Source organism: Engraulis encrasicolus, chromosome 6, assembly GCF_034702125.1.
Source record: "Engraulis encrasicolus isolate BLACKSEA-1 chromosome 6, IST_EnEncr_1.0, whole genome shotgun sequence".
In the NCBI taxonomy this organism is placed as follows: domain Eukaryota; kingdom Metazoa; phylum Chordata; class Actinopteri; order Clupeiformes; family Engraulidae; genus Engraulis; species Engraulis encrasicolus.
This window is the reverse complement of record NC_085862.1, coordinates 25,894,869-25,910,670: the sequence shown is the minus strand read 5'-3', so window position 1 is coordinate 25,910,670 and position 15,802 is coordinate 25,894,869. Positions and strand designations below refer to the sequence as shown.

At 44.4% G+C, this 15,802-nt stretch overlaps 1 protein-coding gene across 1 annotated transcript in view; it reads right to left on the bottom strand.

The window, feature by feature from the left end:
* Positions 1 to 668: 668 nt before the first annotated feature.
* The window catches only part of plpp2b (phospholipid phosphatase 2b), a 41,868-nt gene continuing 26,734 nt past the window's right edge, over positions 669 to 15,802 (bottom strand). The window contains exons 2-6 of the mRNA XM_063201037.1: positions 14,762 to 14,913; positions 12,675 to 12,937; positions 10,999 to 11,056; positions 5,350 to 5,526; positions 669 to 2,957 (exon numbers count right to left, since the gene is read on the bottom strand). Coding sequence (XP_063057107.1) covers positions 2,799 to 2,957; positions 5,350 to 5,526; positions 10,999 to 11,056; positions 12,675 to 12,937; positions 14,762 to 14,913 — 809 coding nt within the window. The 3' untranslated portion in view covers positions 669 to 2,798. The remainder of the gene's footprint in view (positions 2,958 to 5,349; positions 5,527 to 10,998; positions 11,057 to 12,674; positions 12,938 to 14,761; positions 14,914 to 15,802) is intronic.

Here is a 15,802-nt window from a genome sequence, read left to right as displayed (position 1 = left end):
CACTGAAAGTTTTTTGCTTTATTTTTTTATAATTAAATAATTGTGCAAATTGTAAATATGTACACGTTTTATTTGGAAAATGTCTAAAATAGAGGCACAGTTCCCGGGTCATTTTTTAAACTAATAATAGTGAGAACTGTTGTCGATTAAAACACACCTATACTGGCAGGTCAATTGAGCCAAATTACCAGAAAGTTCAGAATATAAAAACAGTTTTAAGATACATTACCAATTCTCTTCAGAGAAGAGGGAAAGGGGTAATGTGAAATAATACACAGGTTAGATTAAAACAGGGAGCGGTTTTGTTAGCGGCATTGGTCTACCAATGTGTAGTCTTTTGTCATAAAGAGGCGAATGAAAGTACATTTCACAGGAATAAAAACACAGAATAAAAACACAACAATGGCTAACAAGATCGGATGAATAAAAAAAACCTTAAAAATCATTGCTTGTTGTAATCTTATGGTGAGTAAGGAGGAAGACACAGAGGTCAAATAGATGTGACTGAAAATATGACCCCAGTATCCATCTGCTTGTTTCTGAGGGATGTGGGGTACTACTTGCCCTAAAGATTGTTTCTCTAAACTACTGTATATGGTGTCTGGTCAAAGTGTGCTTTAATTGTGGCAAGTCTATAGTAATAATATAATGACAATATTACATCCATATATTTGATTAGTTTCTGCATTGATTTATGGTATAGAAAGAGACATTAAATAGCCAGAGATGCAAACCATTGGCTAATGATGGGTCCTCAGTGTCAGAATAGTTTCAGAAAACCTGATTTTGGTCAACATGCTAAGTAGCAGTAAAAAATGATTGCAAACTGTCTAAGATTGTGCTCTAGAAACTGCCATGCACCAGAACTATCGTTTCCACCTCAAATATGACCAATTAACAACACATGACATAAAGCTTTTACATGGGGAATGACGGGAAAGAAAATCTGCTCTAATTTTTTTCTTCTCAAAACCCTGCTTCCTAATCGTACTTGACAGAACAAAAAAGACAAAAGGAAACGCCAAATGTCTAGAGGGCAAAGCCAGTGCCCGATGCATCTGTGTGATGTGGTGTAGTAGTGGTATACCGTTCACAACTTATCTGGAAAGATGAAAACCCGACAACAACAGGCGTACTGTAATGCCTCCCCTTATCCAGCTTAATCATCAGTGAGTGAACACAGACTGAGCAGCAGACATCAAAGTAGGCCAAAACAAGGGAGGGCTGTGTGGCTCGCTCAATCGCTCCAGTTGCCAAAGGTGCAGCAGCCCAGAGCTGGTTGCACAGTCTCAGATATGGGGTGCGTTCCAACATGCGACCTTGCGTCCTCCACTTGTGCTTGTGGCCTCGCACCAGAAAGTAATACGTCGTGATTACACAACTGACAACAGTATTATATTTCAATATCTCGCAAAAGCTCAATTGTAAAGTCATTTTCTCATTTTCCAACAGGATGGTAAATGAAGAATAGTCCACCAAAAATTGTTTTGGCTAGGCTGACAGCAGGGAAACTTAATGGTTTTCTCCACGGAGGCGGTGCATCAGCAAAACGTGAGGCCACAAGCCGAAGTGGAGGACGCAAGGTCACATATTGGAATGCACCCAGGGCTTCCCCCTCTCTACAAGGCACCTCATAGTATAGCATAGCCAGGTGAGACCACGCTACAGCAAGCCATGAAGAGAATGCTTTCATACCAGACTCTGTGACAAGCCAACGTGCTGTATTTTAAAGCTGCTTTAAAGCGACCTTACACCATTTATGGAAATATTCTCATTCCCCACCTCAACCTTGAGTTAATTAATAGATTTACCTTTCCCCTGTTCTTTCAGCCATCCTCTGAGCGGCAATATTACTGCTACTTCCAAAATAGCAATTATTATTGAAGTGGAGGTGGGCAATGAGCTTATTCCCTGAAATGGTGGAATGTTGCTTTGAAAATTAGAGAATGATGCTTTATGGGTTTAAAATACTTAGACAAAATGATACAGTCACAGAATGACAGTTGCTGTGTTGATTGTAATGAATGTTTGTTTTGTTTGAATGAATGTTTTCTTGATGCTAAAAATATATAAAAATGGACCATCATAATCGCTCTATATAGAAATCGTAATGGGATGCCACTCAAAACCCAATGTGCAAAGAGAGAGCTCACCCATTTCCACTCAAAGTAAAGTGCCCATCTGGTTAAAGTCTTAGACCAGCCATTGGCAACCCTTAAAAAAAACGGTTAAATTACAAATTCAACCCCCAGCACAACACAACACACAAATAGAAAAAAACATCTAAAAAAATCTACTTTTACAACATCAGCAGTGATGTTCAGGTAGAAACGTAGGTCCATCCAGCTCCACATTAGGAAAAGGAAGTCATGTCCGTTTTTTTCTTTTTCTTTTCATTTTTCTTTTTTTTCGTGGAAGGCAGGGCGTTGCTCTCAGAACAACATGGCCACTGCCCCAGTCAGTCCAGTGGCCTGATGGGAGTTGTAGTAGAGTGGTTCACAAGCCAAGCGGGAGCCAGAGAGTCAGAGTCAGAGGCTAGAATGACGCACTGAAAAATAGCCAGGAGAGAGAGGCACACATGTGGGAGAACCCAGCCCAGGATAGAGGCATATATGGGAGAACCCCCAGCCTGCCAGGTGATCGCCAGACCCCTTTCCCTCCCTCCCCCCCTCCATCATTCTTCTATCCATCCATCCATCCATCCATCTCCCTCCCCGTGTGGTGGTGCCTCTGTTGGCTGGGCCGAGGTGCTCTGTGCGTGGGGAGCACGGGGCCTGGCCTGGCCTGGCCTGGGGGCCTCACATGGAGCCCATGGGGGGGTAGGTGTAATGGTTGTTGTGCTCAGAGTCCACCACCTGCAGGCTGGGCTTGCGCTCCAGAGCCTCACTCTCCGCACCCTCGGGGCTGGAGGGGGAGCGAGGGGGGCGCTTCTTGAAGAAGTCCGACACGTAACGCACCTGTAGAACACACACACAGACAGACAGAGAGAGAAAGATGGGAAGACAGGAAATTAGATGAAAGGTGAACTTGTTATCCTCGTCACACACACACAGCCACACACAAAATCATTTGTATCCTATTGTTACACGGATACCAATGAGATCTACCATTGAGTCTTACGCAGTGTATAATCTCATTATACCAAGTAAACACATTTACTAAACCGAAACATTTGCCTTTGCTTACCATACAGCTTGGAAATGGTATTATATCTCAGAGAACTACCGAATGACACTCTGCTCCTATAAACCTGGTCAGGGCCCTAAATTAGCCTTTTTCACCACCAGCCAAAATGGCTAGTAGGTGTTAATCTTACTAGTTCAACACACACTCACTAATGTGTCAAAGTGGCTAGTAAGTCAAATTTCAGCCAAACTGTATTTGGCTGGTGTTAATTTAGGGCCCTGAACCTGGTTGCAATCTGCCCTACACCCAGTTACAAGCTGATGAGCCACAGGAAAGAGAGAGCATTGTCTGATGGTTTAAGAAAACTGCTCTAAGTGTTGCCCTCAAAGCCTTCGCAGGAATCAAATGGCAGGAAGGGGATTAGAGTTGCATAGCGAGTCAGGATCCAGCTGCTCAGCAGATGGGAACGCAAAGGAAGAAAGAAAGGAGGAAAGAAACGTCAGAGAAACAGAGGAATAAAGAGAGGAAGCAAATAAAAGGCAAAAAGATGGGAAACACGGATAGGAAGAGATAAACAATAAACAATAAACAATAAACAAAGGAAGCAGGAAAAGCGGACAAGGCAAAAAACAACAAACAACAAACACGAGAAAGAACGAAAAATAGATAGGGGAAAGGCCAGGGTCAGAGACGGAAGGAAAGAAAGATTGAAGGTGAGGGAGAGAAAGAGAGAGGGAGGCAGAAAGAGAGAATTCGAGAGAAAAAGACAAGGAGGTTCGCGGAGTGAGGAGGTAGAGAAAGAGGAAAAAAGGAAGTAGAAAGAGCCAGTGGTTCCTGTGTCTCCAGTCGATCCCGATCCTGGTGCCTCTAGTCTAGTGCCGACTGGCTGGCTGGCTGGCTGGGGTCTTTAATTGCCAACAGCAGTGCAGAACGCCAGACCCCTCTCCTCCTCTCTTTTCACACTTCCTATTCTGCTCTCCTTTCCTCTCGCTCCTCCTCCCATGCCTGCCTCTCCTCTCCTCTCGCCCCTCTGCGTCCCCTCCTCCTCTCCTTACACACTTCCTCTCTCCTCTCCTGCCCCCTCTCTGTTTTCTCCTCCTCCCCTCCTTTCCTCTCTCCTCTCCTCCCATGCCTGCCTCTCCTCTCGCCCCTCTTTTTCCTCTCATCCTCTCCTTACACATTTCCTCTCACCTCTCCTGTGCCCCCTTTTCCTCTTCTCCTTTCTCTCTCTCTCACTTCTCTTTTCTCCCCTCCTCCTCTTTTTACATTCTTCTTCTCCTCTCCTGTCCTCTCTGCCCCTCTCTTCTCCTCTCATCTCTCCTCTCCTTTCTCTCTCTCTGTTTTCTCCTCTATTTACATACTTCCTCTCTTCTCTACAGTCCCATCTCTCCCTCTCTTTTTCTCTCCTCCTCCTCCTCCTCCTCCTCTCCTTTACACTCTCCTCTCCTGTCCCCCCTCACTCTTTTTCTCTCTCCTTTACACACTTCTCTTCTCCAGTAGTGCCTCATCCTCCTCTCGCACACCTCTCTCCTAATGAGCCCCTTTCCTCTCTTCCCCATCTCATCTTGAATCCCTCTCTCCCTTTTCTCCCTTCTGTTTTCTCTTTCCAATTTCTCCCCTCTCTCCTCACTCCACTGCCCGCTTCCTGGTCGTCCAGAAAGTGAATCATATTTATTTAAGAGGTGAGGCTGTTTTTTCATTCCTTTCTCATAAAGACACGGATAGGGAGAGAAGATGAAGGGACTGCGGAGAGAAGATGAAGGCTTTGTGTGTGTGTGTGTGTGTGTGTGTGTGTGTGTGTGTGTGTGTGTGTGTGTGTGTGTGTGTGTGTGTGTGTGTGTGTGTGTGTGTGTGTGTGTGTGTGTGTGTGTGTGTGTGGACATCCCGGGTTCAGAAACTAAAAAACCTGCCATATAATTTGCGTCAGCCAATTCAATGGACCAGATGATCCTAATTTACCACAGCCCTTCAGCCACGTTGATGAGCCAATTAGTGAAATCACCTGTGTCAGGGAACACGGGCATAGGACACATCTGGCAGGACTTTCACTTTCTCAATCCAGTTAGTCCGCGCTTGTGTATTATTCATGGTCAGGAGTGTGTATGTATTACTCAAGAGTGTGTGTGTGTGTGTGTGTGTGTGTGTGTGTGTGTGTGTGTGTGTGTGTGTGTGTGTGTGTGTGTGTGTGTGTGTGTGTGTGTGTGTGCGCGCGCGTTAACTCACGGTGAGGATGGCAATGAGAGCTCCCTGTAGCAGTCCCACCAGCACGTCGCTCCAGTGGTGCTTGTAGTCGGAGACGCGCGTGTAGCCCACATACACCGCAAACGCCACCAGGAAGAACTGGATAGTGGGTCGCAGCAGACGGGCCCACTTAGCGACCAGCCGAGCCTGCACATAGAGCTGTAGAGGAGAGGGGAAGAGAGGAGAGGAGAGGAAATGGGAGGAGAGAGGAGAGGAGAGGAGAGGAGAGGAGGGGAGAGGAGGGGAGAGGAGAGGAGGGGAGTAGAGTGGAGTGGAGTGGAGAGGAGAGGAGAGGAGAGAAGTGGAGAGGAGAGGAGAGGAGAGGAGAGGAGAGGAGAGAAGAGGAGAGGAGAGAAGAGGATAATACAAGAGTGGGGATGGGGAAGATGAAGAGAGAGGAGAGGAGAGGAGAGGAGAGGAGGAAGGAATAATAGAAGAGAGGAGATGAGATGAGAAGGGGATAGAGGAGTGGGGATGAGGGGAGAGGAGAAGAGGAGGAGAGATGAAGGGAGCAAAGGAGAGAAGAGAAAAGAAAAGAAAAGGAAGAGGAGAGGAGGGGAACAGAGGAGCAGAAAGGAGGAGAGCAGAGGAGCAGAGAGGAGGAGATGAGAGATATTGCAATGAGGTCCAGTCCAGAGAGATGGCAAGGTCCCTTAATAGACTAGGTAGGCTTCATACTGGGATAAGGATACGAAATGCAAGATACACAAGAAAAAATATTGTTAAGGTTGCCAGTAATACCCTCCTGGCCATATCACAGTCCCCCAGTGGGCCTCAATAAAGCTCTGGGCCATCTCAATCACCCTCATCTACCCAAATCCCTCCATTCTCGGTGAGCACCGCTGGATATCAGTGAAAACTGCTCTTTGGCAACGGCTTCTAATCCATGGACTCTGCGGCACCAAGTTTATTACAGTATATGGGGAGTATGTCTGTGCCACAGAGCTGGGTTTGCTAATGGTACATACTGTATGTGCTGCCTGCCATTAGTGCTTTGCCAGTGTGTGTTTCGGAGGCCTGCAGACAAGGCTATGGGGCCCAAATGGGGCTCTGGAGTGTGAGCCGTAAGGGTTGCCAGATAGGTAAGGGGTTGCCAGATGGGAGTGTTTCCTCTGCTGCTGCTGCTGTTTAGCATAGTCTAACTTGCTTCAGGGGTATTGTGACCAGTGTGAAAACCAGCAAAAAGTGCAAAGCACTATGACTCATGAGAGTAAGAAGCTGGCGAAAAAGGACTTGTGTGTTCTTGCCCTTAATAGAGTACAGTACAGGTAGACCCTTTAAATACAGCACAGGCAAGGCAAGGCAAGGCTTATTTGTACAGCGCATTTTATACACAGACAGCCCAATGTGCTTCGCACAAACAAAACATAAAAGCATGGCAGATATGTGAAGAATAAAAGCAATGCAACGCCTTGCACAAAAAATATAACAGAATAGCAGATAAAAACATGAATAAAAACAGAGGAAGAAAATAAATATAAGCAATAAATCAGAAAAATTATGACTTAAAGCAGAGAAAAGATAAATAGAACTAAAGAGATAAAAAAACTAAATACCATAAGATCACAATGAGATTAAATACCAGAATAAGTTAAAATCAGAATCTATTCAAGGATGCCTGTATGTTAGGGCTGTAACGATACACTCAACTCACGATTCGGTTTGTATCACGATTTTTGACCTACGGTTCGATACACCCCACGATTTCTGAAATGTATCTCCACTGAAGTTTGGAAACACTATCACATCAAATCACAAGGTTGTTTTCTGGACTAATTGGTAATAAAACTTTGAAAGGGCGTATCACGATACTGCCTTCTTGTATCACGATACAGTATCGTGTCTCTGTGTATCACGATTTCTCGGTTCGATACAATATCGTTACAGCCCTACTGTATTTAAAACGAGCGTTACGTATGTAACCATGGTTCTATGACTTTCAGATGACCGCCAGGCTGTTCGAAATAGAACAATTTGTAATGGGGGAATTTCTTTTGTTGAGTGAGATTTGATTACAGAGCTTGGTTGTAAACACTAAAAGCTGCTTCCCCAATCCCCACACTTTGTTTTAAAGGCTGGTACTGTTAGTACGTTTTTCTGCTGCGACCTTAGAGATCTGGGAGGCACATAGGGCCCGGCTGACGATGCATACCATGTAAGTACCTAGGCCCCATCCCATGTAGTGCTTTTAAACAAGACGTAAAACTTTAAAATAAACTATGTAGCTGACTGGGAGCCAATTCAAGGATTGTAAAACCGGAGCAATGTGATCTGTCCTTTTCATGAATGTCAAAACACGTGTAGCTTTCTGCTGGATCAGCTGAAGCTGCCTGGCGGCCTTTCTAGACCAACCTATGAAGAGACTGTTGCTGTCATCAATTCTACTGGCAATAAAAGCAATGCATATATTACATTTCTCCAGATATTGTTTTGTTAAAGGCTCAAAGTATTCACTCACATTGATATTTATATTTATGAATACAAAAATGTCAATGCCAATGTAAATGTAAATGTCAATGCCTACAAAAATAATGATTCTTGCAACTAAAAGAGATGTTTGCATGACATCTCTCTGCAGTGATGTGGTATTTCCCCTATGGTCCTCGCAGCTAAACTCAGCAAGGCCACAGGTGTGGTGCTCACTGCAGTTTACCTATGTTGCCACCGCAGCTCGGTTGCATGTTGTGTCAGTTGAACTGCGGATGGCATTTTGTAAAGTAGGCTATCCAGTAAGTTAATCTTCCAGGCAGCTTTGGAGACTGGTGTTGAATAAACGGCACAAAAGCGCCCTTCTACTGCTGCTGCTGCTAGACCTGCCTTGGGGGCCTGAGCCGGTGCCAAAGCAACACGGCCTTAACAAGCTCCCAAGTCCAGCCAGGCGATGGACTGGCCATTTGGCATAGCGGGCATTTCACAGCAGGACCTGCACCCTCTTGGGCCCCTATTTTCAGAAATGTAAAAAAAACCCCTTTTTTAAACATTTCTGAAAATAGGGGCCCATAAGGATGCGGGACCCACCAGTGAGTCAGTTCTGTGTCGCTAATTATGAGATCGTGCTTTAAGCCAAAAGTGCCCGGGCCCTAGTTCTCCCCCAGTCCAGCCACGCACTTCAGACCACTCCACAGTGCCACTACGGGCAGGCGCATGTGTTATTTGGCATTCTACGCCACTAACCACACGGATATACGCATGCACAAACACAAACACACACATGCGCACGCCTATGCATGTACGCACACGAGCGATGCGCACGCCCACACCTATATGCGTACAAAACATAGCATGGAAACACTCACATGAAATAAACAAACACACACCTGTGAGCTTGGAAAAATACACATGCCACACCCACCCAATGCACACCATGCACACAAATACACACACCTACTTGCATGTTAAACCACACAACCCACATGTTTAACCTAAATTCAGTATGGTGTCCAATATCATGCTATTCTTCCTCAAATGCAAATCACACAGTCAACAAAGATAAAGGTCAGAGGGCCTCAGCGTTCTGTTTAGTAGTGCGAAGGTGCTCTTTGGTCAGACGTAATATTGATATGTTTTGAAGAAATCCAAGGCACTCTTCGTCTTCATTAAAAAACTTTTACTTTAACTGAGCTAGTTCATACTTCTACAGATAAAAATGGCCAACATGCAAGTCACACAGTGTCAGGTAACATACACTGGCCTTCATACATCCTACCACTATCCTACCACTGCAGCCTGAGGGCCATTGAGTTCACTGGCATACTGCTGCTTGCATGGAAGACATTATTATTGCTCAGAGAGAGAGAGAGAGAGAGAGAGAGAGAGAGAGAGAGAGAGAGAGAGAGAGAGAGAGAGAGAGAGAGAGAGAGAGAGAGAGAGAGAGAGAGAAAGGGTGGTGGTGGTGAAACAGATATCATGCGTGAATATGTGAGCCTTTTCCTACTTCAGTGTTTGTGAATCAGCCAACCCAACAAAAGAACTCTGGCGCCTCCACACACACACAGACACACACACACACACACACACACACACACACACACACACACACACACACACACACACACACACACACACACACACACACACACACACACACACACACACACACACACACACACACACACACACTTAACACCCGCTGAGCGCTGGCCCTATTGTGTTCCTCCATCTCCATCCTCCAGCTCCAGTGGCCATATTCTATTCTCTCATATTGCCTCATTATTAGCTCCAGTGGACTCATATTCCCTTATATGGCCTCATTAGACACCCCTGTTCAAGCTCTGGACCTAGTGTCTGGACCAGGAGGGAGTGCAAGACTGTGTGTGTGTGTGTCTGAGATCTGGAAGGTGACTGTGCTGTCACAGAGCTAGAACTGAGAGACTGAGAAAGAGCTTTTTTCCTCATGCCATTTGCTTACTGAATTCCTCCTAATTACTTTGATTGAACACACACACACACACACACACACACACACACACACACACACACACACACACACACACACACACACACACACACACACACACACACACACACACACACACACACACACACACACACACACACACTTTATTTTTATTTTATTTCTTCTTCACCCTTCTTCGGCAAACTTGTTTTGCACCGGCTACGCATTTCATTACAAGTGACACGACAGTGTCTCTATGTACATGACAAAATAAATATCCTTGAATCCGTGTGTGTGTGTGTGTGTGTGTGTGTGTGTGTGTGTGTGTGTGTGTGTGTGTGTGTGTGTGTGTGTGTGTGTGTGGGTGACAGCTTTGGCTGGGCCCGAGACAAACATCTAAAAAGGGCCCCCAAACCCAATACATTCAATGTAATAATGAGGATCCAAATTCTGTTGGCTTCATTGTGTGTGTGTGTGTGTGTGTGTGTGTGTGTGTGTGTGTGTGTGTGTGTGTGTGTGTGTGTGTGTGTGTGTGTGTGTATATATGTGTGTGTGTGTGTGTATATATGTGTGTGTGTGTGTGTGTGTGTGTTAGAGCATTAGCCCTGGCATTCACAGCGGAATACCTTCAGTATTTCAAAACAAAGTCTGCTCAGACGTAAGCCATTCCGGTGCTCTGCAAAAGCTACACAATCTCTGAGGATTTCAAAGGTAAAGTGCTACATACACAACCTGATACGAGATAGAAGTATTCTTGATGTTGTGAGCTGAAGACACACAATCACACAGACACAAACACAAGCACATGTTTCCATAATTCAGCCAAAAGAACTCTACCTGTACGTTTTTTTTGTAAAGGATCATTCAAAAAGGGCTGGTCAAATATATCTTCTCAACTCAACTCACAACTTATTTCTAACCAGATGAATCACTCACAAGGTGACCATCATTGCTGTTTGAATAGGGGTCTAGTCCAGAAGTGGGCTGACAAGTTTTCCACACATCACATATCTATGTGGGACCTTTATTTTGATGGCAAACAGACAGAGAAAAACAAACAGACAGACAGACAGAGGCAGTCAAACAGATAGACAGACAAACAGAGAGAGAGGCAGTCAGACAGACACATAGAGACAGACAGACAGACAGACAGACAGACAGACAGACAGACAGACAGACAGACAGACAGACAGACAGCTTGACCGACAGCCAGCCAGCCTTACAGACAGACTTACCGCCAGAAACAGCATGCAGTACATTCCGAAGGAGGAGTGACCAGAGTAAAAGGACAACCTGAGGGGAGAAAAACAGGAGAGGACCAGCGTAAACAACAGCAAAAATGTAAACAACAGCACAAATGTAAAAAAACAGCACAGATGCATGGCCGAATTATCCTTAAGAGCCAGCAGCACAGTGCCCAAGGACACCGGTCAGTTTAGGGGCACCACATGACATTTTTACCATATGATTTTAGTCATATTTACCGTATATGTGAGGTACAGTGCCCAGGGGCACCACATTGGCTTAATGCAGACAGATGTAAACAACGGCACAAATGTAAACAATGGCATAACTGTAAACACTGATGCAAATGTAAACAAAGCGATTCGAAATATGCAACAAAAATAGCAGAAATTCCACTGATGCCACATGATACGTGTATTCCCAAAAACACACACTTTGCAGTGATCCTTGACTGGGTCAAAAAGTACCACATTAATAATAATTCAATATTTAGGCCTACTCATTTAAAAGAGCGAGGGACGGAGAGAAAATAAAATTTGAAATACAGAGTCTGGCTAAATACCTCAATATAGAATAAGCAGGAATGTGTTAACATCAATAACGACATTATAAGACCCAAGACTGATCAAAATAAATCTTGAACCACTTCAATAAGCTTCGGAAAGCCTGTGTGTAGCAGTAGAATGAAGGAATTTAAAGGGGAATTCCGGGCACTTTCAACATGTAGTCGAAAGTTTCAACAGGCGGCTCTCCTGACCCTAGACTTGTCCAGCCCTTTCTGAGATCCTGGTCAGCTAAATGGCGGACATGGCATATGTACAAATTTCTTGAAAGATCTCAGCAAACTCTAAATATCATCCCAAAAGAAGTGCAACATCAGCAGAGACCTTGCAACATAGCACTAACTTTTGGGATGACATTTGTATGATACTGTTAGGGCATTGCAAACACTATGTAAACAAATGACTGTCACCTAGTACACAAGGAGATTAGGGAGATAGTTTTCAGTCAGTGCATAAATAGCGATTTCGGCAAATTTCGTCTCCAAGCTTTCTGATGAAGGCTTTAGGCTTAGGAGTCAAAACGTCAACACGCAGAAAAAATAAAGGGGCAATAACGGAAAGCAGCAGTATTCTCTTCTTTTAAAAAATATTTTTAGCCTTTTATGACTGTTTTACGATAGGACAGCGAAGGAGTGATAGGAAACAAATGGGAGAGAGAGATGTGGGGAAGGATCGGCACAGGACCTGGGCCATAATCGAACCCAGGTCGCTGGTATAGCAGCCCAGTGCCCCATCATTAGAGCCAGTGTAGAGCCAGCAGTATTCTTTTCTAGCGCTGGTAGCACTCTTCTTCGGCACTGACAACTATGAAAAGCGGCACGTGCAAAGTCTTTGAAGGTGTTCAGTGCAGGCCATCGCTAAGCTTTGTGGAAATGAATTACTACATGACATTACACTTGGCTGATGCTTTTTATCCAAAACAACTTACAGTTATTTACAGGGTATTGGTTAAAGTCCCTGGATCAATGTGTGGTTATGTGCCTTGCTGAAGGGCAGTTCAGCCATAGATGGTATGGGTGAGATTCGAACCTACAACCCTCTGATCTTAAGACCTCCTCACTAACCCCCAGGCCACCAGGCTGAGTGACATGCAGTACGCTCACCTGGACTCGGTAACGTCCCGCAGGGCTCCCGTGCAGTTGATCTGCGGCACGTAGCCCTTGCAGACCTTTGGGGCGCACACGCTCATGAAGTTGGGGCGCGGCCGGCCAATGGTGAACTTGGCCAGGTCCGTCAGAGATTGGCTGACGGCCGCCCCGAACAGGAAGGTGCCCACCACCTTGTAGAGCGCCGCCACGTACTGGTTGAACTCGGAGTTGGAGTGGATCCTCTTACTGTAGACCAAGTAGGCCTCGCCAGAACTGATCTGGAGAGGGAGACAAGACACAGAAGGAGCACATTTAACCCATTGTGTCCTGGAGCGACATATACGATGCATTCAGGTTCTTGAGATTTGAGCTGTTTTATTAAAAAAGTGGGTATGTTAGAGCTGAATGAACACATTGTAGAGCTAAATGAAGGTTCTAGCTTTTAAATGCAACTGATTTCATGTGTTTATGTGCTTCGGAGGCGGAGATATTTAGGTTTTAATAGGGAGACGGAAGCTTTTTCCCAAAAAGGGCTAAAATGGGTTAAAACATGTAAATTAAACTCGGTGTTGCCAGATGTATGATAATTAGCGTATTTGTACCATAATTTTGTCCTCTGTGCGATCGAAACCACATGATGTATGATAATTTCCGAGTTTTCATTTAGTTCATTTAGTTGCCTTGAAAGAACAATTTGGTTCATGTACGGTAATTTCCTCCCAAAAGCCTAAAAAAAAGGAGATAATTTTTAGGTTTTAGTACGATAGTTCAACATTTCCAATCTGGCAACACTGACACTAAAACGGACTGCTTTAGTTGTTAGTTGTTACTGAGCTGATGTGTGGAGAGAGGCAACAGAGGGAAGCATGCTAGTACTTAACAACACACCTTTTCTGGAAATTAGCTTGTTTTACGCCCATTCTTCAGTTTTATAATGGAGTTGAACTATTCTATGAGTCTGGCAATGCAAATTCAATTTAATGCAGAATCAAATGGGATCCGTAGAAATGTTAAAATTATTTAACTCAATGGAAGGCAAATGAGCTTATATCCAGAAATGAGCAGGCTTAAGGGCAGGCGCGCGAGAGAGAGAGAGAGAGAGAGAGAGAGAGAGAGAGAGAGAGAGAGAGAGAGAGAGAGAGAGAGAGAGTAAATGAATTCTGTTGGGGATTTTAACACAAACAACAAAAGATGTGAAGTAAAACTGGCAGGTATTATAGAGCTGGGTGGAGAGACAGAGGGTACTGTAAGATGAGACCATTTGGGAAGATCACAAAAGACCAAGCAGGCCTTACATGACCTCATCCGAGGGCAGAGAGAGAGAGACTTTAATTAAACTGAAGTCCATTGGGAAGAACAGATTATAGTATATTTCATTATTTCATTTGTATTATTATTCACTCTTTACTTCATCATTTTATTATTTATGTTATATTATATTATATTATATCATATTGTATTATATTATAAAAAAACAAAAAGTCATGAGGAATATCCGTTTAAGTCCTTTGAGTATTATGACCTGGATGACCTAGAATCATCATTCTAGATCATCCAGGTCATAATACTCAAAGGACTTAAACTGTTTACAGCTGGACTGTTCTTCACTGTCCAAAAGAAGTGTGTCAAGCTTCCTTGTCTAGAGTCTAGACCTTATATGATTCCACACAGGCACAAGTAACAAACCACTCCTTTGCAGATGAGAGAGACGTGAATGACAATGAGACAAGTTATGTGTGAGAGACCAAGCAGAGAGCAGAGAGTAACTAAACCCAACCACATAGAGGAGAAGGATGAGTGTAGTGGGTAGATGAATGGATACATGGATGAATTAATGACTGGTCAAATGAGATGTAGGGGTGTAAATCACAGCCTCCATAACGATACGATTCGATGTTGATTTCTTTTCCACTTCATGTTGCACAATTAACAGCTAGGCTAGGGCATTAGGCAGGGGTAGGGATTCCATTATTTTCTATACTTAAGAATGTCCCACGATACAATACGATTCGGGATATTATTTACACCCCTAATAGACAGAGAGAATAAACAGATAGACAGACAGACAGACAGACAGACAGACAGACAGACAGACGACTCACTATGATGACGGTGGCTGAGATGGTGACTGCGGCGAGGAGGCCGTGTGTGATGGTGTCTGCCTTTAGAGGGTAGTGGATGCTCTCGTCGTCACAGTAGATGCCCCGCTGGTACGGCCGGTACACCAGGTTCATGATGATGAACGGCAAAGCAGCTGTGGAGACAAAACACAGACAAGAGTTTAGACGTATGAAACGCACACAGACACACGGCTGGTACGGTCAATACACAACATTCATCTTTGCGAAGGGCAGCTGCGGATATACAGAGAGGGGCATCACACGTACGCACACACAATTATTATTATGTTGTTATTATTATTATATACAGAGAAGGGGTTAAGAGGTATCTCATGCGCACGCGCACAAGCACACACACACGCATAGACACACACGCACAGACACACACGCATAGACACACACGCACGCATACACACACACACACACACACACACACACACAGAGTAGAAACCAGGCTGCTTAGACCGGCGCATGTACAGTACACGGACTCCCTGTGGAGCAACTCAGGAGAGCTCAAGAAAGCTCTCTCACACGAATGCATGCACGCACGGACGCACGCACACATGTAAGGTACACTATTCACTGTGCCCAAGGATTACAATGTCATGCCCACCCAATGTCATATTTGCCATTCAAAGTGACCTTACGCTTGCACAGCTTTAAAACCCTGGGCTGTCTTTGTCACTTTTAAGTCTAAAACGATTTACTGTTATTTGCGGTATTGGAAAAGATAATAATAAGGTTACTAAATATGCAGCATAGGAAATTTTCATGTAGTAAAAGGATATATTTCCTAATGCAGATCCAGGACCAGGTTTGTTGGTGGAACGAGGGATACAAAAGCACAGTGTTTTGACTATTGACTCAAAGGTTCATCTAACAACACTGTGTGTGTGTGTGTGTGTGTGTGTGTGTGTGTGTGTGTGTGTGTGTGTGTGTGTGTGTGTGTGTGTGTGTGTGTGTGTGTGTGTGTGTAGTAATGACAGTGTGTGGAATATTGACATATGAAAATGCATTTGTACA